Raw genomic sequence first — 21,662 nt, 5'->3', positions numbered from 1 at the left:
AAATGATCATACTCATTGCTGAGTCCTAGAATATAAGGGTTTCTCCCAATTTTAGTCCAGTTCTTGAACCTCTTGTAGTGTATGTAACACTGAAGGGATTTCTAACTCCTTTTGATTCTTTAGCCTTTAATCCTGCATCTAATATTCTCCTTCAGTCCTGTCAGTTCAGTTCAGTCACTCAGTCATTCCGACTCTTTGCGACCCCATGCATTGCAGCACGCCAGGCCTCCCTGTCCATCACCAGCTCCCAGAGTTCACTCAGACTCATGTCCATCAAGTCAGTGACGCCATCCAGCCATCTCATCCTCTCTTGTGCCCTTCTCTTCCTGCCCCCAATCCCTCCCAGCATCAGAGTCTTTTCCAGTGAGTCAACTCGTCGCATGAGGTGGCCAAAGTATTGGAGTTTCAGCTTTAGCATCAGTCCTTCCAGTGAACACCCAGGACTGATCTCCTTTAGAATGGACTGGTTGGATCTCCTTGCAGTCCAAGGGACTCTCAAGAGTCTTCTCCAGCACCACAGTTCAAAAGCATCAATTCTTCGGTGATCAGCTTTCTTCACAGTCCAACTCTCACATCCATTCATGACCACTGGAAAAACCATAGCCTCGACTAGATGGACCTTTGTTGGCAAAGTAATGTCTCTGCTTTTTAATATGCTGTCTAGGTTGGTCATAACTTTCCTTCCAAGGAGTAAGCGTCTTTTAATTTCCTGGCTGCAATCAGCATCTGCAGTGATTTTGGAGCCCAAAAAAATACCTCATCAGTAAAGATAGCAGGAGGGAGGGAGGTGAAGGGACCATGGTTACCAAAAAAAATCACATTGGAACTGCCCTGGAAGGAGCAGTAACTGAAAGTGTATCTTGGTTTTCCCTGAACCAGTTTAGGTTTCTCTAAATAAAGGGCTTTCTCATTTGTTCTCTTCCTAGGTTGGGAAATATTTTTTTGACCTTTATGCTTCAAATTAGCCTTGCAAATTGGCTCAAAAAATATCTTAGTCTTCAAAGATGTTCTTTCACCTCCGCATTATGGATCATTCTCTTGCTTACCCATGCCTACAGCTCCTGTCATTAAGCAGTGAGAACATAGGACATATACTCAGCATAATTTAATAGAAAGATCATAGAAATCAGGGGGCAGAACTGATTGTATTTGGTATTGGCTCAATAGTTGATTTCAGAAGTACCTCCTTTAATGTCTTCCCCACCCTGAGGCCCTGAGAATATAAACAGAGAGTAATTTGTTTCATGGTTTGAAATTGGGTTGGGTTTGATGCATTTCAGTGCCATCAGAGGTGAAACATCAGATAGTTGCTATGGATTTGGAGTACCCAGTGGTTTCAGAGCATTATTTTAAAGAAAGAAGAACCCAAGTTTTTGAGGGTTTTGTATTTGGAAGTAGAGAAATGTAAGGGAGAATACACAGCTAAAGATAAAAATGTTTTTCTCGTCTGCTTACAAACGACTGGTATATGATGCTTGGGTGGGAGGCTTGTATGCCTGGCAGAAACTCTTAGTCACTCTTTCTCTGCTTTAGCACTAGAGCCTTTTGGCCAGAATATGAACATCGCCCTTTCACCCTGAGGGAGGCTGAGGAACCATCTGCCTCTGCACTGTTGAGGTGGGGCTTTAGCCTTGGTCCTGCTGTAAGGGTGTTGGATGTCTCTGTTTCTGTTCCCAGTGTGCCCTGGAGATGCGAGATTTTCCTTTGGCAGCCGGAGGCACACACCCAGAGAATGCTGGAGCCGCAAGGGGACAGGACCCACTTCCACAGCAGAGAAAAACAAAGAGGAAAAAGGCGTGCAGGCAGCCAGCGCTAAGGGACGCACCCAGCACGCAGTGGGCCCCTGCCACTGCCCCCAGCAGCTGTTTCTGCTGCAGCCCGAGAGGAACTCGGTGAGCCCGTCCCTGTTTGTGGCTGCAAGCTCAGGATTTCAATCAATGCATTCCAGTAACCCTAAAGTGAGGAACTCTCCGTCAGGAAACACACAGAGGTGAGGCCTAGGGCCTGGCCCAGCTGCCCCTTGGGGACATCATAGTGGACCCTGAACACGTGGAACAGTATGTTGAATCATGAGACCCAAATGGGAAAAGGAAAAGACTCAAGTCAACAGTGATAGAATAGTGAGTCAGAGTTTAGGTTAGTGTTCTCTTATTCATTTGTCCATCGTTACCTGACTGCTCCTCGTTATAGCCCCCTTCCTCAACAAAGCATTAAAAACCATCCAGTACAATGTGCTAAACTTGGCAAATGAGGAAACTGAGACCTACAATGCTGAGGATTCCTAAGGTCCTAGAACTAAAACACCAGCCCCTGACCCCCACTGTGAAGCTTTTTCCTCTGTTCCACAAAATTGATATCTTAAAAGATTTCTTCCTCTGTCCCTGGAGGCAGTGGTTAGCGTGTCTGCTCTGGTATGATCCTTCTTATTTGGTGATTAGTGTCCTGGAGGGTTTCCCTAACCTGCCAGTCCCCAGCGGGTTTCCTCACACTCTCCCAGACCTGCTCGTATTTTCCAGCAGGGAAGCCAGTCTCGTGTTACAGCTGTTCCTTGTTCATCAGCCGAGGGTTGGGTAGTATTTTGATCTTAACGATGTCTGTTTGTTTACTCTGAGCTAGTCTTAGTGTGAGAGTCATTTCTCTATGTACATAGAAACCGTTGTCCTTTATTGACAGAAGCCCTAGCGATGGGTCCCCATGTGACTCTAGGGTTCCCGAGACGAGGCAGGCCACTCTGCCCAAATCCTCCTCTCTGTTGAGAGCTCTGAGATGAGAATGGGGAGAAGAGAACAAGCAGGGTGAAAGGTGGGGTGGTTACTTTAGCTGTCCAGGTCTCCCTGACGTGTGATAGAAATCAGACCTCTCTGATTTGTGCTGCCCAGTCTTGTCTGGTGTCTGATCTCCCTTTGTTATTTGTCTCTTCTAGTAGCCCTAAGTCAAAGCAGGAGGTGATGGTCCGTCCCCCTACAGTGATGTCCCCATCTGGAAACCCCCAGCTGGATTCCAAATTCTCCAATCAGGGTAAACAGGGGGGCTCAGCCAGCCAATCCCAGCCATCCCCCTGTGACTCCAAGAGTGGGGGCCATACCCCTAAAGCACTCCCTGGCCCAGGTGGGAGCATGGGGCTGAAGAATGGGGCTGGAAATGGTGCCAAGGGCAAGGGGAAAAGGGAGCGAAGTATTTCCGCCGACTCCTTTGATCAGAGAGATCCTGGGACTCCAAACGATGACTCTGACATGAAAGGTATGTCTATAAGATCTTTGAGACTCAGAGGGAAGTAGGTATTCCTGAGGGAGGGCCTCTGACATGGACGGATGCCAGAGAGCCTAATAGTAGCCAAGTGGGGAGAGTAGGAATCAGATCCAGGAGTTCTCAGAGTTTCAGATGAAACTTTCTGGTCATTTTCCTACGAAATGAAGAATAGTTTGGAATGACCTTGTTGAGTTCTTGCCCTTGAGGATGCAAGTGTTTGAGGATGTTGCGTGACCCTAACTATGTACTTATGGATGTTTCTGGTTTCAATGCTTTTGTGTACTTGAGTGTCAAGCCAGTAGCTCTAGTTTGTCTATGCCAGAACCCACACTGGAGCAGTTTTTATGACAACTCTTCCTCTTCTCCATGAAGTTAGTCCTTCAAGACTTGGGTTGCATGCGCTCTGGCTGCCATTTTGCCAGTCGTAGGTACAAGAGGCCGCCCTGGCACAAGTCCAGATTTGTCCCAGCCAGTTTCACCGTGGCGGGAATGAGGGGCTCCATGTGGTAGAGATCCACTAGGCACCACAGTGGAGTGAGCCACGAAGGGGATGGGATCCCTGGCTATGCTCTTAGGCTTTCCCTCACTTAGTGTAAAATAAAACATCTTAACTGTAGGCCAGAATGTGAAACTAATATTCAAGGAGTGGAACGGTGCCTCGCCAACCCAAATTTGAAATGGGCACCTGGGTAATTGTTCCCCTGCCTTTCCTTTCTTCTTCAGGTTGTTTGTGGGAGGCCTGTTTTGAGCACCAGCACAATGCTGGGTGCTGGGGGTGCCATGGTCAGCAAAACCGAGACAGTTGCTATCCTCAAGGGTTCAAAGGCACCTAGATAGCAGATCATTTTAAAAATTACAGTAAAATTTGATAAATGCTGAAGTAAGGGAAGTTAGGGGGCTATGGGTCTAACTAGCAGGGACATCCAGCCCGGGAGGTTCCAAAAGGGTTTCCAGGAAGGAGGGACATTTATGCTAATATCTAAACCCTGATGGCTTAGATGGTAAAGAAGCTGCGTGCAGTGCAGGAGACCTGGGTTCAATCCCTGGGTCGGGAATATCCCCCGGAGAAGGGAATGGCTACCCACTCCAGTATTCTTGCCTGGAGAATTCCAGGGACAGAGGAGCCTGGCAGGCTACAGTCCATGGGGTTGCAAAGAGTTGGATACGACTGAGCAACTAACACTTTCACACTTTTCAAAGAATGTGTAGTAGAGCAGTAAGGATGTGGGGAAGAGCGCTTTGTACTTAGTCATTTAAATGGGAGAAATGTATTTGTATTTTTACGAATAGAAGAATTTCCTCTTAGCAAGGTACTTCCTCCTTGAAATTTTCAAGGTGTTTGCATTTTGATGCTATAAATGCTGGCAGAAAAAAAGAAAGCTTTATACTTTCTATAGCATGAATCTTCTTTTTATTTTTTTAGAATGTAATTCTGCTGACCACATAAAGTCCCAGGATTCCCAGCACACACCACACTCGATGACCCCGTCAAATGCCACAGTCCCCAGGTCTTCCACCCCCTCCCATGGCCAGACTACTGCCCCAGAGCCCACACCCGCTCAGAAGACTCCTGCCAAAGTGGTGTATGTGTTCTCTACTGAGATGGCTAATAAGTAAGTTAATGGCTGTGTCTTGCTGCTGGTGTGGCTTGCGTGTTTGGGCATCTAAATTCTTACTCCCTTTGAAGATTGACCTTTTTTTGGCCACTTGTACTATTACTTAAGGTTAACACCGCAGAAAGTGGTAAAGTAAAATATAAAGCCCCCACCCCTCTACTCCCAAGGCAGCCGTTGATGGTAGCTCCTTGGCTTTCCTTTCAGAGAAACTTTTTATGCTTGTACAGATAAACATCTATACACTTTTAAGCAGAAAAAGGATCAATGGCACAGTACCCACCTTTCTGCAACTCAGTATTCTTTTTAAAATGGCATACATAAGTAATACATGTCCATTTTAGAATAGTTAGAAGATGTAAATAAAAAGTTTCAAGAATTTACAGAGATAACTATTATGAATGTTTTGGTACATGTTTCTAGTGGACAGATGAATCATTGGATATTTATTTAAAATGTGAATACCCACTACATAGTTTTCTAACTTTTTTCATCTAACATTTTTAAAATTAAGATATAGAGTGAATCTTGGCAACCTTTAATTATGATAAGGTGTGAGAATTCATTTTACCCTTCTTGGGTTGGGATTTTGAACTAGGATTCTCTATAAAACAGCTACTAGAGTGGATGGGTTTAAAGGAAAAACCTGGAGTTTTTTAATGCCTCTTTTGAGATTTGCTAATGGCTGTTTTTAAATTTCAGAAGAGTTACAGTAAATGACAGACAAGTAATGAAAACCTTTTTATCTTGATTTCTTCTCACTGGGCATTGCTGGTGGTTCTTTATACTTCTTCCTCTCTCATACCAGTTCCGTCTGGGGTTAAAATGCTTTAGAATTTCAGTTAGTGAAATCGAAACAAGTCCTAGTGTGCATCTCTTCTCTCTTTGCAGGGCTGCAGAAGCCGTATTGAAGGGCCAGGTTGAAACTATCGTCTCTTTCCACATCCAGAACATCTCTAACAGCAAGACAGAGAGAAGCACAGCCCCTCTGGTATGTCATCTTAGAAGTGGAATAATGGTTTAAAGGTTATACGGTGACTCTAAAGGTGGGAGATGATGAATTCACTGATAATCTTTTTTCCCTCTTCCAGTTTTATTGAGATGTAGTTGATGGACAGCACTGTATAAGTTAAAGTGTACAGCCAACTGTACTGTATACTTTAACTCACATACATTACAAAATGATTATCATCTCATATACATACAAAATTTAAGACAAAAAAATTTTTTTTGCCTTGTGATGAGAACTCTTAGGTGTACTTCCTTAACTCTTATGTAGAACATACAGCAGCATTAATTGTATTTATCATGTTATACGTTACATTCCTAGTACTTGCTTATCCTATCACTCGAAGTTCATACCTTTTTGCTGCCCTCCTCCAATTCCCTCTCCCCCAGTCCCCCCACTTTTGGTAATGACAAATCTGTTTTTCTGTGAGTTTGTTTGTGACGTTTAACTGACCTAAACTGTGTTAGTTTGTGGTATACAACATAGTGAAATGATCTTTCTATACATTTCAAAGTGATCACAAGTCTAGTCACCGTGTATCACTGTACAGAGATATCTCACAATTATTGACTATATCCCCCACACTGTACATTTCACACCTATTACTCTCGTTTTGTAACTGAAAGATTGTACTCTTGATTCCCATCACCTGTGTATGTCCTCCCTTCTCTTTAAACAACCTGTTTGTTCTCTATATCTGTGACTCTGTTCCTGTTTAGTTATGTTTAATCATTTGCTTTGTTTTTTTAGATTCCACATGTTTGTCTTTCTCTGACTTATTTCACTTAGCACAATACCCTCTAGGTCCATCCATGTTTTTGAAAATGGCAAGGCTTCATTCTTTTTTAATGGCTAAGTAATACTCCATTGTGTGTGTGTACATACCATATAGTCTTTATTCATCTATTAATGGGCACTTAGGTTGCTTCCATGTCTTGGCTATTGTAAATAATGCTGCAGTGAACAACATAGGGATACGGATATGTTTTATAATTGGTGTTTTTGTTTTCTTCGGATAAATAGCCAGGAGTGAAATTGCTGGATTATATCTTAGTTGTATTTGTAATTCTTTGTAGAATCTCCACACTGTTTTCCATAGTGCCTACACCAGTATACATCCCCACCAACAATCCACGAGGGTTCAGTAGGGAGATAGTCTTGGTATCAGCTACATTTTGAGCATTTAACCTAGTTGTGTAGTTTTAGGCACATCACACTGGCCCTTTCTGCTAGCATGCTGATATATTGATGAATTACTAGAAGAGAAGAGGTGCAAAATAAAAAAGGAGACATATGGGTATCTTAGAATTTCCTTAATGTGGCCATCTCTGGGAAATTCTGAATTCAGACCCTGCATACACAGCAGAATTAAAAAAAAAAAAAAAGATACTCTTGAGTTACTTAAAGAACAGAGAAAAAGCAACAGTTAAGGATGGACACTGGTTTCCTATAGACCGTGACAGAAGAAGCAGTTTACTGCCGCCCTGCAGTACTGGAGTACATGCTGATAATTCCATAATTAGAGTCTCAGTGACTTTCACAATGATTCTTATTTATTTCAGAGTGAGAGAACCATTGAATGTTTTTAATTGCTTGATATTTTCAAAATTATAGTTAATGTTTGTTTCCTCTCTGGAACTTAAGCACCTGCTGTAAGCTACATTAGAACATGCATGCAGTGGTTGTTTCAATATATGTAGTGTCTCAAATTGAACCAAATGGTATTTCTTGTGTCTCAGATTGTCACGGCATTGCACCCAGTGCTATGGGGACACTAGAGGTTCAAGACACAGTCCCTGCTTTCAGGAAGCATAAAATATAAAACTGGGATGAGTCTTAAACTTGGGAAAGGTTAAATGACTGAAGTGACAATTCAGTATAGAATAGATGACATTTTGTCCATGTTGTATGAGAACCTAGGATGCCTCCCCGTGACATAGCAGGGCTTGGGCTTTCCTAGACCAAGCAAAGGAATTTCATGTCTCTCTGTATCTCCACAACTTAAGGGTAGAAGAATTGTATATATAATATTTTAAGTGTATATATTTTTAATTTATACTTTAGAAGTATTTATATTTTATATTGTTCTGGAATATATAGGGCACATTGCAGCTCAAACCAGTGTTTTATTGACTTAATGACAGATCTTCATACAGTTTTTACCTCCACTTCCTCTAGTACTAAAATGAAATCTGAAGAGGAGTTAAGGAGGGTATTGGGAATAGTCCAGTCACCATTGCTCCAAATCTAAAATAAAAAGAGTGGTACTAAACCATTTCTTCTGTCACAGTCACCCTTATAGGAAATGAGTATCCACCCTTAACACACAAACACAGCCTGGCCAACAAAACCAAACGTAAACTGGCTCTGGAGAGAAAATTAAGGTGACCTACAGACTCCAGTTAAATAGAGACGCCGAGGACACTGTGATGTCCAGAGTCATCTAGGTTCAGCCAGTCTGCCCCACCTCAGTCTGGGTCTGCAGGCATAGATGCATGGAGAATACCAGCAAGTGGAGCATACATGTCCATAGAACGTGAGCTGTTCGTGTGCAGGGATACATGTAATGATTTCTGTACAAATTTGTACCTCGAGAAACATTCCAGAGAATAGGTGGGGATGTAAGTAAGAGCCTTAGGGGTTTGGAAATACAGACTGGATTAAGTGAACAGGTAGAAGGAAATGAACATCCAAAAGGGATCCTGCAGCTCTCGAGATCCCTTGATGGAATGGTAGGCTGGGCCCTTCTGTTCTTCAGTACCGCCCTTCTCTAGTACCTGAACCTTCAGCAGGGCCAAGGCATAGATGCAGAACATTTTATATCCCTTTTCCAAACACTGACAACATCCATGTCACCTCTTACAGGTGAGCCTGCCTTTATCCAGGACTTAAATGTGGCATTGGTACTTAATAAATAATAATAAGACACTTATCCAGCCTGTAGAAAGGGCCATGTGCTGTCTATTGGAAAGAACAGATCAAGAGACACCACAAGCTAGCCTTAGATTTCTCCACAGATGTTTCTTGCCTACAGATTATCTTACTGCAGTTAATGTGCAAGTTCTTATCAAATATTGAATCAGTGATCACAAACCGAAAACAGAAATCGGAGATGTCAGGCCGCTTGGAAACTAAAGGAGAGGAGTGCTTCACTAGTCACCGTGCCAGGGGAGACAGTGAAGTGGAGCGGCCTCACCTGCCTCCTCTGGCTGGTAGAGTACTGAGCTGGAAGTGACAGGGACTTTCTTTTTCAGTTGAAAACGTCAGACTCTTTGATTGACAGTGAGAAGTCTACATACCCATTTATACTTTCAGGGAAAGAAAAAGGTGTTAGGTACAGCCTCCCACATACCAAGAAACTAATCTCTCCCTGAATCAGAAACACGTAGTAGACATGTGACATCAAACCTGTTCCTCGAAATAGATACTCAGATGTATTCACTCAGCAGAGTGGCTTTCCCTTGGCATGCTTATGAAGTTATTGAAACCTAATCTTCAGCTTGGGAAAGAGGATACCGTTTGACAGTAGAATGTGAGGGAAGAAATCAAAATGTCTTCTTGTCTATGGGGTTTGTACATGAGCAGTTTCTACAGCAAGTGTCAGTGTAGATTTATGTGGCTGGGACCAGTCCTTTATAACATATCATGCTCTTTTCATTGCCCTTTTGTTCAATTTACCAATGATTTTTAAAATCTCGTTTATCTTCAGAACACACAGATATCTGCCCTTCGAAATGATCCGAAACCTCTCCCACAACAGCCCCCAGCTCCAGCCAACCAGGACCAGAATTCTTCCCAGAACACCAGGCTGCAGCCAACTCCCCCCATTCCGGCACCAGCACCCAAGCCTGCTGCCCCACCGCGTCCCCTGGACCGGGACAGTCCTGGGGTAGAAAACAAACTGATCCCTTCTGTTGGCAGCCCTGCCGGCTCCACTCCACTGCCCCCAGACAGTACCGGGCCAAACTCAACGCCCAACAACCGAGCCGTGACCCCTGTCTCCCAGGGGAGCAATAGCTCTTCAGCAGATCCCAAAGCCCCCCCGCCTCCACCGGTGTCCAGTGGAGAGCCCCCCACACTGGGGGAGAACCCTGATGGACTATCTCAGGAGCAGCTGGAGCACCGGGAGCGCTCCTTACAAACGCTCAGAGATATCCAGCGAATGCTTTTCCCCGATGAGAAGGAATTTCCAGGAGGACAGAGTGGGGGACCCCAGCAGAACACTGGGGTATTAGATGGACCTCAGAAAAAACCAGAAGGGCCTATACAGGCCATGATGGTTCAATCCCAAAGCCTAGGTAAGGGACCTGGGCCCCGGACAGACGTGGGGGCTCCGTTTGGCCCTCAAGCACACAGAGATGTGCCCTTTTCTCCAGATGAAATGGTTCCACCCTCCATGAACTCCCAGTCTGGGCCCATCGGACCCGACCACCTGGATCACATGACCCCTGAGCAGATAGCGTGGCTGAAATTGCAGCAGGAGTTCTACGAAGAGAAGAGGAGGAAGCAGGAGCAAGTGGTCGTGCAGCAGTGCTCCCTCCAGGACATGATGGTCCATCAGCACGGGCCGCGGGGAGTGGTCCGAGGGCCCCCCCCTCCGTACCAGATGACCCCTGGTGAGGCCTGGGGGCCTGGGGGCACAGAGCCCTTTGCCGACGGAATCACCATGCCCCATTCTCTGCCCCCAAGAGCCATGGCTCCCCACCCCAACATGCCAGGGAGCCAAATGCGCCTCCCTGGATTTGCAGGAATGATGAATTCTGAGATGGAGGGACCCAATGTCCCCAACCCGGCATCGCGACCAGGCCTTTCTGCAGTCAGCTGGCCAGACGATGTGCCAAAAATCCCAGACGGTCGAAACTTCCCGCCTGGCCAGGGCGTCTTCAGTGGTCCTGGCCGAGGGGAGCGCTTCCCAAACCCCCAAGGATTGTCTGAAGAGATGTTTCAACAGCAGCTGGCAGAGAAGCAGCTGGGACTGCCCCCAGGGATGAGCGTGGAAGGCATCAGGCCTGGAATGGAGATGAACAGGATGATCCCAGGCTCCCAGCGCCATGTGGAACCAGGGAATAATCCCATCTTCCCGCGGATACCAGTGGAGGGCCCACTGAGCCCTTCCAGGGGTGACTTTCCAAAAGGAATGCCACCGCAGCTGGGCCCCGGCCGGGAACTCGAGTTTGGGATGGTTCCCAGTGGGATGAAAGGAGATGTCAGTCTAAATGTCAGCATGGGATCCAACTCTCAGATGATACCTCAGAAGATGAGAGAGGCTGGGACAGGGCCCGAGGAGATGCTGAAGCTCCGTGCGGGTGGCGCGGACATGCTGCCTGCTCAGCAGAAGATGGTGCCCCTGCCGTTCGGCGAGCATCCGCAGCAAGAGTATGGCATGGGCCCCAGGCCGTTCCTCCCCATGTCTCAGGGTCCAGGCAGCAACAGTGGCTTGCGGAATCTCAGAGAACCCATGGGGCCCGACCAAAGGACTAACAGCCGGCTCAGTCATATGCCACCACTACCTCTCAACCCTTCCAATAACCCCACTAGCCTCAACACAGCTCCTCCCGTTCAGCGCGGCCTGGGGCGGAAGCCCGTGGATATATCTGTGGCAGGCAGCCAGGTGCATTCCCCAGGCATCAACCCTCTGAAATCTCCCACGATGCGCCAAGTCCAGTCACCAATGCTGGGCTCACCCTCGGGGAACCTCAAGTCCCCCCAGACTCCGTCGCAGCTGGCAGGCATGCTGGCGGGCCCAGCTGCCGCTGCTTCCATTAAGTCCCCACCCGTCTTGGGGTCTGCTGCTGCTTCGCCTGTTCACCTCAAGTCTCCATCACTTCCCACCCCGTCACCTGGATGGACCTCGTCTCCAAAACCTCCCCTTCAGAGTCCTGGGATCCCTCCAAACCACAAAGCGCCCCTCACCATGGCCTCCCCAGCCATGCTGGCAAGTGTAGAGTCAGGTCAGTATGTTCGCATCCTCACAGTTGCACTTATCTCCAGAGATTGTGAAAGCCTGGTTTGCGTACTTTAAGAAAACTGGTGTCCTGATTATGCAGCCAGAGGAGGGGGCTTTTGCCAAGATGGATGTATGTGTGGCAAGGTGCAGAGTCGGTACTCACATGGGTTATGCTCAAGTGTCCAATCCTGGTGAAGATAGGCTTTAGTGCAAAATATGTTTATGAGATAGGACTGGGAGGAGAATGGGAAATGCATATCATTTCACTGAAAATGTCTTAACAGTGGATAAATGTGTTTCCTTTAAACACCAGCCCCACTCATTTCAGAGGTCTGCCTTCGTGTTAAGAGAGTGTGAGTGTCATCCCAAGCAAAGAGGGGAGACTGCTGAGAGACTTGAGTGGTTCTCGTAATATGTGTTGACCATCAAAACAGTTTCCAAAACCTTCTCCTTGGTAGACTGCTATTCTCACAGATCAGCTGCAATTTATTAGTATTTTCTTCCTGGGAAAGTTCTCACTGATGATGGTGGTTTTGTGAACAGGACCAGAGGCGGTCAGTAGATGAGCACTGAGGTGTAAATACTAGGTCTGTGCTGTCTCCACTTGAGAAAGACTAGAATCAGGATGAGATAGGTTTATCCTACCAGGTTAAACACCAGTGTGTCTCTCTGGTGGGTAGCAGTTCTCTATAAAGCAGTCCAGTGGAGCGGCTCCCTCAGACCTTTGGCACGCAGACATCTTGGTGGCGGAAATCAGTCAGGAGCACGTGTAGGGTGCTTTGGTCAGTACCCAGGGTGGGATGGCTCATCTGGCTTCCAGGCACACTAACGCCATAGGCGAATTCTGAATTGTGATTGGCACGGGTAAGAGATATACTTATTCCCATTGTTTTCAGTGAAGGAGTTGTTTGTGAGACGCGGTTTTCCCAAGTTTGAGGTAATATTTCTCACGCATCCTTGGTGCGATGTCCTCCCATCTGCTGAGCTGTCACCTCCATCGCACGCTGCCATCTCCCTCTGCACACACAAGGAGCTTGACTAGAAGACTGATGGTTCATGTCCTGGGTCTAATAACACTGTCCCATTCATCTCTCTCATTCCTGGCCCTGCTAGTTCATAATCACAGGCCCAAGAACCTTTAGGAGAATCTAATTCCCTGCCCTTTTTTATTTTGCTTTCTTCTCCTAGGTGGCCCCCAACCCCCTACAGCCAGCCAGTCTGCCTCTGTGAGTATCCCAGGAAGTCTTCCCTCTAGTACACCTTACACCATGCCTCCAGAGCCGACCCTTTCCCAGAACCCACTGTCTATTATGATGTCTCGAATGTCCAAGTTTGCAATGCCCAGTTCTACCCCGTTATACCACGACGCCATCAAGACCGTGGCCAGCTCAGATGACGACTCCCCTCCAGCTCGTTCTCCCAACTTGCCATCAATGAATAATATGCCAGGTAAGAAATCAGGAAGATAGGATATGGCCCTATTGCTGTTGACAAAAGTAAAACATCTTGAGGTGTTTTCTTTATCTGTAGATCTCAATAAGCTGGACGTTCAGCAGGTTGAAAAAGTGTACCACCTAAGTTAGTTTCAGTAAAACTAAAATGTCTTGCCTAGAGGAGGAGAGTAACGCTTTTTTGGATTAGCTTATTTAATTCTGTCTTTGTGGATAAGAAAACAAGTTTCTTTAGTGTTCTTGTCATTTTCTTAGAGAAGTTCTGATGCTTCTGTGTACCTCGATGTGCTTATTTTTAGGCGATGGCTCCTCCTGGAGCGAGACTGAAAGCAGTATCTTTTTAATATGCTGATAGGAATGTCTTGAGTCCTCAACTGTTCCTGAAAGGGCAGCCTCAAACCACAAGCAGCCACAGGATTTCAGACAATGGAAAACCTCTATTTCCTAGAGAAGCACTTTCTTTAGGCCCAGAGAGAAAATAAAATTCCTCCCTTCCCTCCTCATTTTGTTCTCCTTCACTCCTACACCTCCCATCTCCCCAAATCTCACTAACAGGAAATGATGTGGGAGGGCAAAGGTGGTCAACAAAGAGACCATAATAACTTCAGCCATGGGTTTCTGGTTCCAGTTCCATTCTGATTGTTAAGAATGCTTTTTATCATCAGTCGGGTTAGGCCATGCTCCGTGGATGGCATAAGCATCATTCTTACCATACTCGGTGGTTAACTTCATGGAGAAACCAAATATTTAAATGTCCCAGAGGCCATGGTAGAACCTGCGTGTTTTCCTTTTCCATTAAAAGTTAGCTTTTCTTCACCATTTTATATAATCTAGAGTTTGAAATGCTCTCCCTGTAAGGCAGTGTAAAATAGTGATGCCATGGATCAATTGAAAAAGGCCTGTTTGGTTTCCTCGTTGCTGTTACTTCTGATTCTTGGACCTGTAGGACTGATGAATCCTCTTTCTCCAAAAAGGATCGTACTACTGGTCATCTAGGCAAATTGTTTTCTTCCGAATTAAATACCTCCAGTGAAGAAGGCTGTACTCATTTGTGTGTTAACTTGTAGCTTTTCATTCAGGAGACTTTCTTTCTAGGTGTCTTCTATATACATATATGTCATACAGTTTAAAGCTCAGTAATACATTGTCTTGTGGAGCTGTTGGTTTGTGTGCCCCAAAATGTGTTATAATCTTCCTGAGGGTAGATTGTCCATTGTGTATTTTCTCAGCACAGTCCCATGCACATTTGATGCATAGCAACTTTTTCTGTTAATTTGATTTATAATAGTTTTTCTGAGTGACTTTTGGTGAAATTGATTCCTTTGATATCTTTATTTTTCTAGGAATGGGCATTAATACACAGAATCCTCGAATTTCAGGTCCAAACCCCGTGGTTCCAATGCCAACCCTCAGCCCAATGGGAATGACCCAGCCACTTTCTCACTCCAATCAGATGCCCTCTCCGAACGCCATGGGACCCAACATACCTCCTCATGGAGTCCCTATGGGGCCTGGTTTGATGTCACACAATCCTATCATGGGGCATGGGTCCCAGGAGCCTCCAATGGTACCTCAAGGACGTATGGGTTTTCCCCAGGGTTTCCCTCCAGTTCAGTCTCCTCCACAGCAGGTTCCGTTTCCTCACAATGGCCCCAGTGGGGGGCAGGGCAACTTCCCAGGAGGGATGGGTTTCCCAGGAGAAGGGCCTCTTGGCCGCCCCAGCAACCTGCCCCAAAGTTCAGCAGATGCAGCACTTTGCAAGCCTGGAGGCCCGGGGGGTCCTGACTCCTTCGCTGTCCTGGGAAACAGCATGCCTTCAGTGTTTACAGACCCAGATCTACAGGAGGTCATCCGACCTGGAGCCACCGGAATACCTGAGTTTGACCTGTCTCGCATTATCCCATCTGAGAAGCCTAGCCAGACACTGCAATATTTCCCTCGAGGGGAAGTCCCAGGCCGTAAACAGCCCCAGGGTCCTGGACCTGGGTTTTCGCACATGCAGGGGATGATGGGCGAACAAGCCCCCAGAATGGGACTAGCATTACCTGGCATGGGAGGTCCAGGGCCCGTGGGAACTCCAGACATCCCTCTTGGTACAGCTCCGTCCATGCCAGGCCACAACCCTATGAGACCACCAGCCTTTCTCCAGCAAGGCATGATGGGACCTCACCATCGGATGATGTCACCAGCACAATCTACAATGCCCGGCCAGCCCACCCTGATGAGCAATCCCGCTGCTGCCGTGGGCATGATTGCTGGCAAGGATCGGGGGCCTGCCGGGCTCTACACTCACCCTGGGCCCGTGGGCTCTCCAGGCATGATGATGTCCATGCCGGGCATGATGGGACCCCAACAGAACATCATGATTCCCCCACAGATGAGGCCCCGGGGCATGGCCGCTGACGTGGGCATGGGTGGATTCAGCCAAGGACCTGGCAACCCAGGAAACATGATGTTTTAAGCTGCTAAGACTGGATGTGCCCATCCTTGTTGAGATGAGATTCCAGGTCCTGAGAGCTGCTATGAGGGCGTTCCAGGAGCACTGTTGGTCATGCAATAGGAGAACAGAGACCCAAGGGCTGCTTTGGGGGCGGGGGGAACTTGAGAATGTATGGATCTATGTGAAAACAAATTATTCATTTAATCAACAGGTGTGTTTTTTTTAAGATTTATTTTTTAAAAATTATTTTTGTGGACTTGGGTATCCCGTGATGGCACCTCCTTTTGGGAATCTGTAGCCGTGCTTTGAGAATCGCCATGGGTCACGTGTTGCACCGTTCTCTGTATGTTTACGTCCTTTGGACTTGGCTTCTCCCAGGATTCTTTTCTGGTTTTGTTTTTGCTTGGGGCTTTATTTTTTTGTGTACTGTACTATATTGTAAAAGGGATTTTAGCAGAGACTTTAGTCTTTGGGACAAGAGGAGAACAGGAATGCTGGGCTGTTTACTTTAGGTGGAGAATCCATCTTCAGACCTTTGGACTATTTTCTTTCAACTCCAGTGTATAGAAAAACCAAACTACAACCTCAGAGCAGAGTATTAATGAAAAGCACAAAAAAAGGAACTAAGTTCAGCGAGGGGTGGGGGGAGGGGGAGACTTTTCTTTTTAAAAATAATAACGCTTAGGACATTGGTTTTCCGGTTTAAGTGCTCTTCAGCACTGTCCACCTCTCCCAGTCTACAGAGCCACCTGCACATTTTTCTCTCGTTTTCCCTCCCCTCTCCTTCCCCGTCTCTTGGTTGAGTGAGTTTCCCCCTGTTGTATCCCCCACCGGTGACCCCCTGCTTCCCTCCTCTCTTTCCCTTTGGCAGCTGCAATACACGGTGATACTTTGGGGAAATAAATCTAAGCAAGCTTCACCTTCCATGCCGAGCATCGTCCCGGCTCCAGGAGGGAAAGGTCTGTCTTTGGGATGCTTGACCGTCTTCTTTGCCCTTCGTCTTTTCTTCCCCATCTTACCCTTCCCTGCCCACCTTGTTTTCTGTTCTCCTTTTATTAGGAATTCCCAAGTGAATTTTATTAATGTGGGAGTGGAACAGATGCTAAAAGCTATCCAGGATTTTGTTTTTCTGTTTTTAATTTTGTGGTTCCTTCCCTTTCCTCCCCCTCCCATGCGTAAAACGTTCTGTGTAACCTCCATTAAATTTGGTACAAAACCACTCACCAGAGCTGTGGTGTCAGAAAAATAAAATATATTGTTTCTTACAAAATTGGATTGCCTTTTTTTTGTCCATTTGGATTCCTGTTTGCTGAGTGTTAGGCATAGTGGTTGCCATGTGACCCGGAAATGTAGCACCGTTGTATCAGACTTGATCAACAGGTTAGGGAAGGTATAGAAAAGTGCTTTTGCAGATGAAACGTATTGCTTGCTGCTGAGAAGTAACTGCTCTTGTAGATTGATCCAGTGCTATTCCTGTCTCAGGCATGAAATCTTAGCTGTAGGCAGAAGAGCAGCCCTGGTCCCCATGGCCTCATCTCTGGAGGCAGCTCATGGTCTTTACTAGGAATTTTTGTGAGGGCCAGTGTAATGGTGTGCGGTATTTAAGAAGGCCAAAGTTATAGTCATTTGAAAAGCTATGAAATGTCCCTAGAGCTTGTTAAAGTAAAATATTATTACTGTGTGTGCAAACGTGGGTTTCTGTGGTCCGTTCTGCCTCCCCACTTCCCTGCCTACCCACGGCTCGCTTCTGCCAGCCCTGCTCAGTCTATACAGTTCACTTCCACGCACACACCTTGAGCACGTCCATGTATGAGCCCTGCAAGGTAAGCATCTAAGGACCGGCTGTTTGTGTTTTCTGTGCAGTTAGGTTTCTGGTGTATGTATTTCTTCTGAGTTCTAGGCATCTTCAGCTGAGCAAGTGGGCGTCTGTGTGCATGTTTCTTCCCAGGTGAGGGAATCTAAGTGAGGAGCAGCAGGTGCAGTCATCTGCAGACAGACTCGTACAGAGTGGGCTCTGCCGGAATCCCACACAGTCTGAGTCTGACCTGTGAACGTTTCTCTCTGTGAAATGTTTTTGAGAGTCACTTTCTCTTCTACCCTCAGCAACCCTGTCTTCTCAGTAACAGAAGAGCCCCAGACCACAAAAGTGAGATTTGATTTGAGCACCTCCTCTACCAGCACCTCCACCGCACATGCATTCTCTTGCGAACTTTTGAGGGGCCATAGGAAGCAGGCAGTAAATCATCTCATTTGGAGAAGAGAATGCCAAGCTCACTGGTTTAAGAATTGTGACACAATCAAATCTTTACAGATGAACCTAAGCAGTGAAATTTTTACATTGTGGAGAAATTAAGAGTATAAGGATTTTGTTTCAGGGATTTTGCCCTATCCCTAGGTTCTCTAAGCTTTGAACTAATAAAAAAGAACAGGGAAACAGCTAAGCGTGGGGCACGCGAGATGAGAGCCCTGAAAGGAAGGCTGGGACCTGGTGCTGGTCCACTGGTCTGGCTTCATGGGCAGCTCCACTCCCTGTTGCATCTCATAGTGTTGTGGTCACTGATGCTGTGTGGTCCCTTTGCTTCTGTCCCAAGGAGGGAGACAAAGGCAGGTAGGAGCTTTGTAGACCCCCACTGGGAGAGGCTGGACATGTGGCACTATGCATGTCGTTCCCCTGCTGGAGAACTTGCAGCAGTGCAAATCAACTTAACCAGTTCAAAGTAGTTGGGTTTTGAAAAGACCATAAATCTTCATTCATTTACATTAGCCATATATGTTTCATCATGAGCCATCTGATATGATAAACTTCATTTAGGGGTTAAATGTCACAATTTCCAATTTGCTAATCGTGCTATGAAATAAAGTCACGTTTGGCAGATTGGATGCTTTTGCATGAAGAATAAGTGATGCAAGGTTTTTTAAAAAAAAATCCACAAAGGGTGATAGAAATATTTCATGTTAACATAATCTCATGAAAGCCAAGCCGGTCTCTCCCGCACCCTGCCCCTCCTGAAATTCTGGGATTAAATGAAGGAAGTGCAATAATATGTTGCTTCATTCTAGGCTAAGTGGTAAGGCTGTGGATCATAGCATTTCTTAAGAACTAATGAAGCACATGTGGTATTTTCCCTAAAATAATGTGAAACAAAGTGATTTACTTTTTAAAAGAATCTGCACTTGTAAATGAAAACAAGCAAACAAAACTGGAGATGCCTTATGAAGGGGCAAGAAAAATAAGTTTTTAAAACAATTTTATATATTTTAAAGTTATTCTTTAAAAAATTGATCCAAAATTTCTCCCATCCTCCCTACTCTCCTGTACTTCTAGATGTTGTGATCATAACACAACTTCTGTCACTGGGGCAGCTGCACAGGCCCCAGAGTAGTTTAATGCTCTGCTGTCACGTGTTGACTTTCTTAATAATCTTTGAGCAGGGGCCCCATATTTCCATTTTTATACTGGGCCCCACAAATGAAGCAGCTGGGCCTGTTAGGAATAAGAGAATTCTCAGCAGCTCCAGAGCAGTGCTGGGATCCGGGTCTCTCTTTGTGCTTTCTCCATCCCAGTGGCCAGGGGTGACCCCAGACAGGGTGGGTGCTGTGTTCCATTTAAACAGTCTACCCTTTGCTGCTGCTAAGTCGCTTCAGTCGTGTCCGACTCTGTGCGACCCCATAGTCGGCAGCCAACCAGGCTCCGCCGTCCCTGGGATTCTCCAGGCAAGAGCACTGGAGTGGGTTGCCATTTCCTTCTCCAATGTGTGAAAGTGAAGTCGCTCAGTCGTGTCCGACCCGTAGCGACCCCATGGACAGAAGCCCACCAGGCTCCTCTGTCCATGCGATTTTCTAGGCAAGAGTACTGGAGTGGCTTGCCATTGCCTTCTCCGGTCTACCCTTTAGTCACTTCCTTTTCCTTTTCTGAGTGACTTCAAAGTGCTCAGAGGAGAGGAAAGCTGTATTTAAACTCAAAGATTCATTTATTAGCAACCACTTAGACAGCATCTCGGAGAAGGCAATGGCAAGCCACTCCAGTACTCTAGCCTAGAAAATCACATGGACAGAGGAGTCTGGTGGGCTGCAGTCCACGGGGTCGCTACGAGTCGGACACGACTGAGCGACTTCACTTTCACTTTTCACTTTCACACATTGGAGAAGGAAATGGCAACCCACTCCAGTGTTCTTGCCTGGAGAATCCCAGGGACGGCGGAGCCTGGTCGGCTGCCGTCTATGGGGTCGCATAGAGTCGGACACAACTGAAATGACTTAGCAGCGGCAGCAGCAGCAGCAGACAGCGTCTTGTGTGTCAAGAACTGCGCTAAGACAGGGGCCAGGAAACAAGTGTTGTAAATCGACATTCCATACTCTGATCGCTGCCACGGGGAAAGTGGCAGCTGAGTGCCACTGGCCAGAGGAAGGTCCAGGGAAACCGCCATGAAAGGTGGTTTTGAACTTAACTCTTGAAGGAGGAAGCACTTCCCAGTGGAGGGTGCTGGTGGGCTTTTAAACAGGACATGGGGGCTGCAAAGGCCTACTTGTTGCAATGGGGGGCTTTTTAAGGGAGGGAGGTGGAGAGAAGAAATGAGCTCAGAGAGAGCAGGTCGTGGGAGAACCCAGGGTGGCCCAGGGAGTTTACCTTCACAGATTTAAGCAAGGGACTCTGGTGATCAGATAGGTTCTGCGGAAAGATTTCTGCGCTGGGTGTGAAGGACAGGGTGGGGATGGAGTGAGAGAATCACAGGAAGATTTTGCAAAAACTTGTTTATTCTACAAAATCTTTAAACTCACAGACTCATCTCTCTTGCTTTAAAAAAACATCAAATTGGATCATATTTCCTCTGCTGCTTAATAACTTGAGCCTACTGCCACTTTCTTTTCTCTAACCCAGACGACTCATATTTTTCAAAGTCACAAACACATATTTAAGAAAAGTCAGGGAGCTTAATTTGGTTGTAAAATTCTAATGACACATTTAAAGCAAACAATTTATAGAGCACAGAAACCAGTTTGTGACCCAATATTTTATATTGGAGAGAGTTAAATAATAAACTAAGTTGAAAAGAAGATACACTCTAAGGGTTGTATAAATAACAAAGCATCTGACATGGCTCCTTATCTGGGTTACTGTAACAGACGGGATCTGTTTTCTGCCTGCAGGTAACCACACTTCAACTGTTAACTTTCTGGCCCAGTGCTTAGTTGTGCTTGGCAACCAACACTGCCTGGGGAAGAGGGTAAGTAGATGATCACAGAAAGAAGATAAAGAGAAGGTTCAGAAATGAGTGCCTCACACATATTTAAAGCATGAAAAAAATCCAGTTATTTCATCAAACATACAAGAACTCAGGCTTCTCTTGCAAAACCCCACCTCAGAGCCCGAAGCAATTATGAGGGACCTGGGGTTCCAAAGAACAGGTTTAAAAACGCAATCCAGCCCTAAGAAAGTTCAGGTCTGCCCTGTGGCGGGAGGGGGACAGGACAGGACATGATGTGTGATTCTGGGAAGTCTGGTTCTTCATACTGTACAGCCTGCCCACAGCTCTGGGCTAGCCTCCCTCTTCCTTTGTCCTGTGGCTGGAGCTAGGGTCAAAGGTGAAAGGGACTTAGAAATCTTAATGGTATTTAATGTCCCATTAATTATTGTTGGGGCTTCCCTGGTGGCTCAGCAATAAAGAATCCACCTGCAAATGCAGAAGATGTGGGTTCGATCCCAGTTCGATCCCTGGGTCCGAAAGATCCCCTGGAGGAGGAAATGGCAACCCACTCCAGTATTCTTGTTTGGAAAATCCCAAGAACAGAAGAGCCTGGTGAGTTACAGTCTATGGGGTTGCAAAAAATTGGACACAATTTAGCAACTAAACAAAATTACTGTACAGGGTGGATTTAACTTTTCAAGATTTTTTTTTTTTTTCCACAGCTTAAGTTCTGTTGAAGACTCCTGGGAGCCTGTTTTTCCTCTTTG

The 21,662-nt window shown here is 46.2% G+C and overlaps 2 protein-coding genes across 5 annotated transcripts in view; both read left to right on the top strand.

The window, feature by feature from the left end:
* LOC148778126 (uncharacterized) overlaps positions 1-1,896 on the top strand; it is an 84,951-nt gene extending 83,055 nt beyond the window's left edge. For all 3 annotated transcript variants that reach the window (XM_088835670.1, XM_088835668.1, XM_088835669.1), the window contains one exon: positions 1,678-1,896. In XM_088835670.1, coding sequence (XP_088691796.1) covers positions 1,690-1,896 — 207 coding nt within the window. In that variant the 5' untranslated portion in view covers positions 1,678-1,689. The remainder of the gene's footprint in view (positions 1-1,677) is intronic.
* Positions 1,856-17,451, top strand: BCL9 (BCL9 transcription coactivator). 2 transcript variants are annotated; one of them, XM_088835667.1, is made up of 7 exons: positions 1,856-1,990; positions 2,924-3,018; positions 4,673-4,862; positions 5,754-5,853; positions 9,581-11,822; positions 13,007-13,267; positions 14,613-17,451. In XM_088835667.1, exons 1-7 carry the CDS (start codon positions 1,938-1,940, stop codon positions 15,728-15,730), a joined length of 4,059 nt encoding a protein of 1,352 aa, XP_088691793.1. In that variant the 5' UTR covers positions 1,856-1,937; the 3' UTR covers positions 15,731-17,451. The 2 variants fall into 2 exon arrangements, with proteins under 2 accessions (XP_088691793.1, XP_055258028.1); XM_055402053.2 differs by having other exon boundaries at positions 2,924-3,240.
* Positions 17,452-21,662: the final 4,211 nt, after the last annotated feature.

The sequence above is a fragment of the Moschus berezovskii genome, chromosome 4, assembly GCF_049115385.1.
Source record: "Moschus berezovskii isolate FMDL1 chromosome 4, NW_MosBer_1.0, whole genome shotgun sequence".
NCBI classification, from domain to species: Eukaryota; Metazoa; Chordata; class Mammalia; order Artiodactyla; family Moschidae; genus Moschus; species Moschus berezovskii.
This window is presented reverse-complemented; position numbering and strand designations above follow the sequence as displayed.

Excerpts from the sequence above, each read along its gene's own strand:
- BCL9 (XM_055402053.2), top strand. The coding sequence starts at position 1,938 with ATGCATTCCAGTAACCCTAAAGTGAGGAACTCTCCGTCAGGAAACACA. Across the intron at positions 1,991-2,923 it reads CCGTCAGGAAACACACAGAG|TAGCCCTAAGTCAAAGCAGG; the intron begins GTGAGGCCTAGG and ends TGTCTCTTCTAG. Across the intron at positions 5,854-9,580 it reads AGAGAAGCACAGCCCCTCTG|AACACACAGATATCTGCCCT; the intron begins GTATGTCATCTT and ends GTTTATCTTCAG.